At 41.7% G+C, this 11,383-nt stretch overlaps 1 protein-coding gene and 1 pseudogene across 1 annotated transcript in view; both read left to right on the top strand.

Moving 5' to 3' along the window:
* Positions 1 to 6,793: 6,793 nt before the first annotated feature.
* Positions 6,794 to 7,274, top strand: LOC107159262 (annotated as a pseudogene).
* A 3,740-nt stretch (positions 7,275 to 11,014) lies between these two features.
* Positions 11,015 to 11,383, top strand: part of Cdx4 (caudal type homeobox 4) — an 8,392-nt gene continuing 8,023 nt past the window's right edge. Inside the window, 1 exon segment of the mRNA XM_015505850.1 lies at positions 11,015 to 11,383. This exon segment is cut by the window's right edge and continues 12 nt beyond it. Coding sequence (XP_015361336.1) covers positions 11,015 to 11,383 — 369 coding nt within the window.

The raw sequence follows: 11,383 nt of genomic DNA, 5'->3' as shown, positions 1-11,383 counted from the left end.
GGGGGGGGGGTATTGTAGAATGGAGAGTATTGCAGAATGAGATTGATCAAATTATGTTATACATATGTATGAATATGGCACAATGAATCACACTATTATATATAATACACCAACAGAAAAGAATAAAATACCTAAACACTTAAATATCCATTTGTATAGTATTTTACCTGTGCACAAAGCATTTTGCAAGTATAGTGAGAAATGTGAATTGTATAATTAGCTCCCTCAGAACCCCTCAAAATAACAATTCACAGGGCCTGGGTTGTGGCTCAGTGATAGAGTGCTTGCTTCATACAGGTGAGGCACTGGGTTTGATCCTCAGCACCACATAAAAATAAATAAACCAAATATAAAGGAAGGCATAGACTTACAAACCTCTTTTATTTGCATTTCCAATTCATTCTTCAGGTTTGGAAATTTTTCTGATATTATTTTATTGAATAGATTGTTCATTCCTTTGGTTTGTAACTCTATGCCTTCCTTTATCACAATAAATCTTAAATTTGATCTTTTCATGTTATCCCATAACTCTTAAATGTTCTGATCATGGTTTCTTACCATCTTCACTGTGTGGTCAACTGTATTTTCAAGATTATATATTTTGTCTTCATTTTCTGAGGTTCTGTCTTCCAAGTGATCTAATCTATTGGTGATGCTTTCTATTGAGTTTTTAGTTTGATTTATTGTTTCCTTCATTTCAAGGATTTCTGTTTGTTTATTTTTTCAGAGTCTCTATCTCCTTATGGAAGTAATCCTTTGCTTCCTGTATTTGCTTATGTAGCTCTTTATCGAAATGATCTTTTGCTGCCTGAATTTGCTCTCTTATATCATCCTTTAACTCACAGAACACTTTAATTATGTACATCTCGAACTCCTTCTCTGGCATTTCTTCTGTGTTACTGGCCATGGATTGTAATAACATAGTATCTTGATTTGTTTGGGGCACTTACTTCCCTTGCTTTCTCATGTTGTTTGTGTGTCTTCCCTTCTAGCACTATGGATCCGAGGTGTTAAAGTTTTTATCCTATAGGTTTATTGTGTCCATGCAGGGTTCCAGTACCTATCCTTTAAGGGAGAGATCAATATTAACAGATCCAAATACAAACAATATACTGCCTTAAACCAAATAGCTCCTATTAAGACATTTATGGTTTTATCACAATATTACAGAAATGGTGAGTTCAATTATTATCTACAATATAAACAGTAGGTTTGCAAAAAGGTCTATAGTTTCTGATGGTGGACAAAGAGAACTGGGGTGTGGTATAGGATGAGATGTTTAGAAGGTGAGGATATAGAGTTATTAGATAATAGGAAGCGAGAAAGAGGAATCAAAAGAAGTTGGCTAGTAGCAGGAGAAAAGAGAGAAAGTGACTTGGGGGAGACAAGTAATTGAGAAGACTATAGAGAGAATACAAAAAACAAACATAAAAATTAAGAGAAATAAAAAATGTAAAAATAGGAGATAAAACAATATACAATACAACTGTAGTATGCTATTCAGACATCCTAGTCCTCAATAACCTAATCCATGAAAAGTAGTTGGTTTTGCAAATATTGAGGATGTGAGGTTGGGAGAAGAGAGAGAGAGAGAAAAGGAAAAAAAAATATTCAAAGAAAAATTAAAGGATTTTTTCTGTTGAAGTTCAGTATCTTTCCTGCTTTCTGTATTTGCTCTCTTATATCATCCTTTAACTCATCCAATATGTGTGGTTGTCTGTTGTTTGCTGGTATCTCCCCTCAGGATGGTGAAGGTTATTAGGGTGAAATGGTTGGTTTGGGGAGTGGAACTTCTGGATGTGAGGTGTAGCACTTGCCAGTCCCCTTTGGGAGACTGGACCCCAAGGATCTCCTTTGTAGTCCACTTGTGGGAGGTGGGCACCTGGTGTTATCTCCTTATATCGCCTGTAGTCCTCGCAATTCCTGGTCTTTTCTTTAGCCTCTAAATTGTATCTCACTCACTCCTTCCCTTTCAACTTACCAATCAGAACCTCTCTCTCCAGAGGTCTTGTGAGCTGTGCTCTGGGGCCTGCACACCTTGTTGCAGAGAGCTATTTTGTATGGGGTAGGTCAGGACCAGTCTTTGGGAGCTACTGACCAGCCAAGTAGCCAAAAGCACTGTGCTAGGTTAGTGGCTGCAGGGGAAAGGGGGAGTTGGAGGACTATAGGTACCTTGATATTGCTTCTAGGCCCCAGTCGGTGTTCCAAGCTGGGAGTTGCCCCAACTAAAGTTGGTGATAGTGGTAGCAAGGATAACCCATGTTAGCAAGGATATCCCAAGATAGAGGCGGCTGCTTTCAGAAATGGGGTGTTGGGTCAGGCCGGGCAGTGGTGTTGGACGGCATGTTCGGAGATATAGCTCTGTGGCATGCAGTGTTATGGCTGGTGGCTGTCTCCAGACCCTGTCTGGTGTCCCCAGGAGCAGGCAACTATGGCAGTGATTGCAGTGTCCCAAGATGGGAGCCCCATGCTTGTAGATGGGGTCCACATGGGAGCAATGGCCAGGGGTCCTGCCCAGGATCAGCTGTTGGGGAACTTCTAATAACTCGCAAAGAAACAGTATTCCCACTGCTTGAATCCCAGGTCATGGAGCAACAAGGAATGCAGCCTCCCTCTAGTCCGCCATCTTGGATCTCCTACAAACTACATTTAACTTGGTTTGTGTATTGTCAAGTTTTGCTCAAAAATGAAGAAAGTAAGTTTATCATTTTATGGGAAACAAAAATTGGCAGCACTTGTTGCCAATCATAAATGTAAATAAGCTTGCAACTGAAGCTCAATTTTGTAAAATTTTTATCTACTGTTATGAGATTGACTGTTTTTTAATACTTAACATTTTTTCTAATGAAATGGGTATTTATATTCATGAATGTGTTTTTTTAGATAATATATAATGAAATAGTGTCACTATTGGGAAGATCTGTGTTATGTGAACAAAGTTACATTTTTAAATCATGCATAACACCAAAGTGTTTAAAAGTCTAAACCAGTCAATGGATTTTAATATAATAGAACACAAAAAGTTCACTGATAAGATTTCAGATTCCACAACACAACTCACTTTTAGTAACTACTACTTTTTTTTTGGTTTAGCATTAAAGAAAAGTATCTATAGATCTCTAAAAAAATATATGGAAATATCATGCCCTTTTGTAAGTATTTACCTATTTGGTATAAATTTTCTTTTTATATTTCAACCAAAATAAATTTGGCAACAGATTAAATGTAGAAACACATACAAGAATAACATATTAAAAATCCAGACAGATGCCTATATTCTAAGTGTTATTTTTAGTTTTAAAAAGTATATTTAAGAATATTATTTTGTCGGGGCTGGGGATGTGGCTCAAGCAGTAGCACGCAGCGCTGGGTTCAATCCTCAGCACCACATACAAACAAAGATGTTGTGTCCGCCGAGAACTAAAAATAAATATTAAAAAATTCTCTCTCTCTCTCTCTCTCTCTCTCTCTCTCTCTTTAAAAAAAAAAAAGTTGTCACTCTATCCTAATAAGTAAATGTTAAACAAACTGAAAAATCAAGAACTCTTCTTAGATCCCTCAGAGAAGTTAAGTCACTGGACAAAACACTGCTCCTAAAATTGGAAAGATGGGTTAATATAGAGAATCATAATTTTCCTGACCAGAAATCATATTAGCAACCTCTACAGGAACCATTAGCTGTGTTGGAAAGCCTAAACTGTAACTGACAAATTTGGAGAATCAATGTGGAGGAGTCTGAGAGTTAAAAATTTCATGGAAACCCAGTCATAAGAGAGCCCCTATTCTAGGAGCTCTATCAGTGACTACCATGAATATGGGAGAAAAATCCCCTCATGCTTCCAGCATGGGTGGAAACAAAGGAACAATTTTAAAATATGACAGAGAATTTTGTTTTTAAAAGGGCCTTCTCTTTGGAGAAACTATTTTACCAAAGCCCAATGTGCTGGCATATTTATCAGTGACTAATCAATCACAGTGAAAGAAAAACACCCCTGCCTGCTCTAGTCTTCATCATAAGAGAAGAATAATATACAACTCATCCGTTCCAGCTGTCTGATTTCACTGGTGGGGAAGAACTGATTATCGCTGGTCAAGTTCACAATCCAGTGGTAAAGCATCACTAAAATTCTAAGACCTAATCACAGAACTTCAGAATGCTTCTCCTCCCACTACTCCTCACCACCACATCACTAAATGCTTACTTTATGCTTTTTCCTTTCACCCAGTATATCATGCCCACCTTTCAAAACAATCAAAAGCCATACTAAAAGAGGCAAGAAGGGGGCTGGGGTTGTGGCTCAGAGGTAAAGTGCTCCTCTAGCATACAAGAGGTACTGGGTTCGATCCTCAGCACCACATGAAAATAAAATAAAGATACTGTGTCCACCTATAACTAAAAAATAAATATTTATTTAAAAATTTTAAAAAGGGGCAAGAAGCACAGTCTGAAAGATTTGGACAAGCAGCAGAAGAAAAGTGAGATATTGTATAGATGTTGGATTTACCAGATGAGGAATTTTTAAAACTATGATTAACATGTAAAAGGCCCTAATAGGAAAGGCAGACAACATATGAGAGCATATAGGTAATTTAAGAAGATGTGAATCCTAAAAGCTGTCCTTGCATATCCTAGAACCTATTTCTTCCTTATGTTATCTTTTGACCTTTATCTATTTCTGGACCTTCCTCATTTCTCTTATTCTCCTAATCTGGAACTGGGTAGCTGCCTCTAGGGGCATGGTCAGTTTAGAGCCCCAGTCTTTCACCACTCCACTCTATAGTTACCCTAGCTACTCACATTTCCCCAATAAAAACATTCACTCTTTCTTCAAATATACCTTTGTCCTGCTTTGACCAAAGTTTAGTGGTGCTCATTCTCCAAGGTGTCATTCCCTGGAAGTGCAAAAGCCCATTGCAGTGATGAAGATGGACAGAAAATGCATGGAACTCCTGCCCTACCACAGACCCAAGCACCAACAACAGTAAGGGTCCAAAAAGCTCAGGGAGGGAGGTGGGAATGTGTGAATAGAAGAGAGTAGGTTCATAGCTAGAGTACAAAGCTTCAGTGGAGAGTCAACAGGTAGGTATGTCCAAACTGCTCTTGGTCTTCACGCCAAACACTGCACACTTCCATGCATGGATGTAGGCCAAGGGAGGCATGGTAGGTCTGTGCCCTGTGCAGTCCCAGCCACTGTGTGAATGAAAATAATAATGGCCCTTTATTGGACACAGTCCTTGTGCATTGAATCCTCTCACAGTATGATTTCTATCTTCTGTTCCATTATTCATGTTGGAAACTGAGGCTGAAAGAAGTAGAGTGCCTTGTAGAAACCTGCAGTTAATTATGCTTCAGTTTAAATTCCAGTTACTCAGATCACCTACTAATGAGTGCTTATTAAGTCCCTGCCTACTCTCAGCTTCAGTGGCATATCAGTAAAAAGGGACTTACGTTCTGCATTCCTCATCTCCCTCCCAGTAATAGGAGGGCCCAATGATTGACAATTGGAACCAAGTTCTGTAATACAAAGAGACCCCTTCTCCTTTCCCTATACCCTAATAGAGGCCTCAACCAGACCTGCATATGGGACAGGGAAGTAGGGTAGCAGGTTAAAGAGGGGTGTTATAAGATGAAAAGTAGCCCTGGGCTACTCTGGCAGCACTGAGAGGATAGAACAGGTTTATGAACTATCAGGCAGTGAGATTCTCCCAAGCATTAAGTCTGGTAAAGAAAAAGTTCACCCAATCTCCATAGTCCATCACTGCATTGTTTACAAAGAAATTTCACCTTCATTATTCCTCAGATATTACAAATAGCCTGATCAGTGAGGGTCAGCTCAGAGTTTGAGGCCCCATTTGACCCCTGCCTCTCTAAGAACACTCCCTAGTGGTACTAAGATTGCAACAGCAAATCTGCCTCTCTGGTTAATCTTCAGGTTAAGAAAGAAATCAAAAGTTCCAGTCAAATAAACTAGACTTCCAACACACACACACACACACACACACACACTCACAGAGAGAGACAGAGTTGGGGGGGGGGGGCAATCCTGAAGCCAAATTCTGCCAAGCACTGGGCAATGTTCTTATCGGTTTCTCAGACATCCTTGAAGTCAAATGATGGTTTCCAATCTATAGTCCAAGGTCATTTATTGATTCAGTATTTAAAAATTCCTAAGACCCTACCATATACATAAGGACACTCTACTCCCCTGAGCTCAAACATACCTCTCCAATCCCCTTCGAGGTGCTCAAATACAAAAAGATTCAAATAAAACCTCAAATAATTCTAAGGCAAACCAAATAGTGTCAGTCATTTGGGGAGGGGAGTTGATAATGGGATTCAGACGAGAGGAAGAATGCTTTCTGAGAGGAGGGTTACCACAAGGAGCTTTTTGGAGGAGAGAGTTTTTCAACTGAGCCTTAAAGAATAGGGAGATTTTGAACAATTTTTCTCTCTACAAAATGAAGATGATGAAGAGAAACAGTCTAGGCAGAGGGAATTGCATACACAGAAACACATTCTTTTACTGAAAAGACTGCTGATGTGGTAGTCAACAGACCTAATTTGAATCACAATTCTGTCATTCACTTTCTTAAAAATTACCTTTCTGGGGCAGAGTTGTGGCTCAGTGGTAGAGCACTTGCCTAGCATGTGTGAGGCACTGAGTTTGATCCCCAGCACCACATAAAAATAAATAAAATAAAGGTATTGTTTCCATCTACAACTAAAAAAATATTTTTAAAAATTACCTTCCCCAAGAAGAAGGGGCTGGCCTTCGAGTGACAGCAACGGAAGATGGCAGCCACCATGGGCTCGGGAGTAAAAGTCTCTTGCAATTTCCGACTGTTGGAATAACTCGAAGAAGGCCAGAAAGGAGTAGGAGATAGCACAGTTAGCTGGGGTCTAGAAGATGACGAAGACATGACACTTACGAGATGGACAGGGATGATAATTGGGCCTCCAAGAAAAATTTATGAAAACCGAATATACAGCCTTAAAATAGAATGTGGACCTAAATACCCAGAAGCACCCCCCTTTGTAATATTTGTAACAAAAAATTAATATGAATGGAGTTAATAGTTCTAATGGAGTGATGGACCCAAGAGCCATATCAGTGCTAGCAAAGTGGCAGAATTCATATAGCACCAAAGTTGTTCTGCAAGAGCTGCGGCACTTAATGATGTCTAAAGAAAATATGAAACTCCCTCAGCCTCTGGAAGGACAGTGTTATATCAATCAATCAAAAAGAAAAACCACAAGCCCTCCCCCCATTTGATTTAAGCAGTCTTCATTTTCCACCTTAGTAAATTTTCTAGATACATCTTGTAGACCTCAAAGTCTACAGGAAAGGAAGCTTCCAATCGAAGGCAATTTGTCTTAAGATGCTGTAAATAATACTAATATTTTTTCCATTTGAAATATATAAGTTGTGCTAAAACAAATCATCCTGTCAAGTGTAACCACTGTCCATGTAGTTGAACTTCTGGGATCAAGAGAGTCTATTTAAATTGATTCCCATCATGACCAGTGGAGCACATCTAACTCAACTGTGAAAAGACACAGTCACACAATCACCTTGCTGCTGATTATTCAGCCTGGGGGCTCTGCCTTCTCCCCTCCCTGCCCTGCCAGCCCTGGGACAGCCCTGGAACAGCCCTCCAGGGAGAGGCTTGCTAGAGTAGAGCAAAGGTTTCAGGTCACACCCTGGGGACTACTGCTGGGTGTGGGGTGCTTTGCCTGCACCCTGGTTACTTTCTTAAGTCTTAAGTGATGCCCCCTTCCAAGCCATCGTCCTGCCCCACTCTCCTCCATTTGCGTCCTTGGCCAAAGCATAGATTGTAACTCTCAGCCCCCTTTGAAATTGGCCTTTGCGATGAATTCAGGGCTTTCCCCCTCCCCCACCTTGATCGAGAGGTGCTGCTTTTTCCCTCCTCCTCAACTCCCTTGTCCACCTTCACCACCCTGCACTCTCCACCTCCCTCCCTGCTTGGCCAGAGCCATCAGGTCAGGTTGGAATTTCTGACCTCCTCCTCCACATTTGGAACCACGTTTGATCACTTTCCATCAGCCTGGGAAATGAGCTTTGGGTCCTGGGTCCTGCCACTCTGCTGTCACCCTCAGCCAATGTTTCTTTGGCCCAGGTCTTTGTAAGGTGGACAGGGCAGTCCCTAGGATGACATAGACCTGCCAGCCCTCAGAGTCCCTCTGTTTAGACCTGCAGGAGGCCTCCTGGAGACGCCTGTGAGCACACAGGGCCCCTCTGAATTGTTCCCTTTCCTGTAATGACGTGGCTTTCAGACCGTGAAGAAGGATGAACAGGGCTCCCTGTGGGGCTCGCCTGCCATCCCCACGGCCGAGTGTGGAATCTGACAACTGGAACCAGAGAAACCTGGACCCAGCACAGATACTGGTTTTGGTGCCGCTGCCTCCCAGGTGCTCAGCAGGGACTGAGGAGGAGCACAGCAGATCCCAGCATTGGCGGGGCCTGGCCTCCTGGCACGTTGCTGCATCTCCCACTTCCTGTTCAGGTCCACTATGCTGAGATCTGGATGCAAACAAAATAAAGGCAATTCATGGTGTTCTGAAGGGTTTATTTTTTTTCTTACTATTTTGTGTAAAACCATCTTTTGAAATAGCAACTATCAAGTCTCAAAAGCAATGGATATTCCCATTAATCTATTTCTGGGGGAAATCTTAGTTCTAAGGATTTAACATCCTGTAAGTAAAGTTTAACATAACAGTATTCCATAAACAGCCTTTTTCTTTTCAGACCATTGCCTGATTTTAATATAATAAAAAGTGTGCATTAATATTTCAAAAAAAATTACCTTCCCCCTCAAGCCCTTAGTCTCCTCATGTATAAAATGATAACATCAATTTAGCTAACTTCTAAATATCTTCCCCCCTGACATATATTGTCGAATATCAGGCAGTGTAATTTGCCTCAGGATACAACAAGTGAAAGAGTAATTGGTCTACATTATGAAAATTCTTGATTAACATGTCCAGGAGCTAAGAAAAAAAAGCCAAGTCCTGGGACTAACTCTTGACATGTAGCCTCATACCAATTTTAATTATCTTAAGATCATGCACTTTGCAGGTCAGAGTAGCCTAGATTTGGAACCTAGCTTTATCACACACCAGCTGTGTGTACTTAATTTAAATAGTCATGCCACCTATTTGAGCTCAGTCTCTTCATCTCTAAAATGGGAATGATAACAACACACGGGGCTGTTGTGAAGACTAAATAATAAATGAGATTGTGTGTAAAACATACCTATGTGCATGTTATTTCCTGCCCCTTGGTTTCTTCTCCCTAGCACAAGGTTTTAATAAGCCATTGATGACCAATTGTTTTCCTTCTCTTGAAGTTCTTGTAGACCACCACATTTAGAATTGTAACACCTCTCCAGTATTCCTTATATTTTCCTTCCTTTTTCTTCATAGCATTTATTACTGAGATACCATAGTTTAATTACTTATAAATATCTCTCCCCACTCAAATATAAGTTTAATAAGGTCAGAAGCTTTCCCTGTTCACACTGATGTCTCCATACACAGAACAGCACCTAGTACTCAATCAACATTTGTTGAGTGAATTAATGAATGTAGTAATCTCATACTGTGTGCCAAGTACTAAGTTAAACAATATATGCATCATCTCAGTAAATCCTGCTTTGTAATATAAATATTATTAGGATTTTTATTTTAAAACAGTAGGAGTCAGTGAAACTCAGAGAAGTCATGTGACTTTCCAAAAGCCAGAAAAGGAATAGCTAAGTGGGAGTGCTGGCTTGGGTTGGACATTGTGGGGCAGCATATTCTCTATTAAGGAGCAGCCTGAATTAAAGGTTATGATGGTCTTGCCTAAGAGGATGAAGAGGAGGAATACAGAAGGTTACCTCGTTTCCTGAGGCAAGATCTTGTTCATTGGCATCTTTTGGCAAGCCCACATAATTTTCCACAATTGCAGATTTACAAATTAAATCTCAAGTTTGCTGCAGCTGCAATGGATTTTAGAATGCAAGAGTTCTGTTCCCTTGGGGCACCAGTTTTGAGACAGGAGCCATACCTGGCTTTGAGGAATATCTCATACTAATGGGTGGAAACAGAACAAGCCACTATTCACATGGTTCTTCTGTCTCTTTCTCCTTCCCTTTTACATAACCTATGCTCTTCATCATGCCTTCATTTGTGCATATTTGCTAAGCATCCAATTAATCCAGCCTACTATCCTCTGGAATGCAACTTTAGGAATGAATGTGGAGCAGGAATTTTTGTATGTTGTTCTTTGCTATATCCTCAGTGCTTGCAATAGTTTTCAGCACACAGTATGTGCTTAATATATGCTTGTAAAACTAATATCTGCCTTTGGAAACAAAGCTCTTGTCCTAGAAGAAAAAGGAAAAGTCCTTTTCAGTGACATTGTGGGCCAGTACAATGTGGAAAATCCCTACCAGGGAGCGCAGGCAGAGTGGAGACTGTGGATGCTGGCTGGGCTGGGGAAGATCGTGGAAGGGAGGCCTCCCTGTGAGGGCTGAATACCAGAGAGCAGGATTTTGCCCTACTTCTGCACGTCTCTGTCTCACGTTGGAGGAAGCCGGTCAGAAACCGCTGGAGGAGCTCCTGCCTCCAAAAGCACAAAACTGATGCTACCGGGACCAGATGGACAGAATCAAAAAGATGAGACAGAAAGGCCCTGGGAGCTTGGGGAGAGCGAGCATTAGAGTGAACAAGTTCCTGTGAAAGTGAAATGGCCCTTCATTTGAATGCAAATGCTATGTAAAAGCCTGAAGCCCCTTGACGTCAGCCCAGCCATTGGTGGCCCAACTATACCCCCTCTACCAGTCACCTGGAAACCTTCGGGGCAGGAATCGGGATGGAGTAGTCTAAGGGGCGCAGAAGAGTTTGCCGCACAGCTACTGACTAATTCTCTGTTGCTTCTCAAAGTCGGGCTGGGGCCTTACAGGGACCTCGGGATGGCTTAGGGAGCTTCTTTCTTTTACCCAAGCCACCATGTATGGAAGCTGCCTTTTGGAGAAAGAAGCGGGCATGTATCCGGGCACTATCAGAAGCCCGGGAGGAGGCAGCACCGCGGGGGTGGGCAGCACTGGGAGCGGTGGAAGTCCGCTGCCAGCCTCCAACTTCGCTGCTGCCCCAGCTTACCCGCACTATATGGGGTATCCTCATATGACCAACATGGATCCTCATGGGCCATCACTGGGGACATGGAGTTCACCCTACAGTCCCCCGCGGGAAGACTGGAGCGCGTACCCGGGGCCGTCCAGTACAATGGGCACAGTGCCCATGAACGACATGACCTTGAGCCCTGCTGCTTTTGGCTCGCCCGACTACAGCAGCCTGGGCCCCGCCGGCGGTGGAAGC

Source organism: Marmota marmota, unplaced genomic scaffold (genome assembly GCF_001458135.2).
Source record: "Marmota marmota marmota unplaced genomic scaffold, marMar, whole genome shotgun sequence".
NCBI classification, from domain to species: domain Eukaryota; kingdom Metazoa; phylum Chordata; class Mammalia; order Rodentia; family Sciuridae; genus Marmota; species Marmota marmota.
Note: the sequence above shows the minus strand (reverse complement) of the source record. Positions and strands in the feature narration are given on the sequence as shown.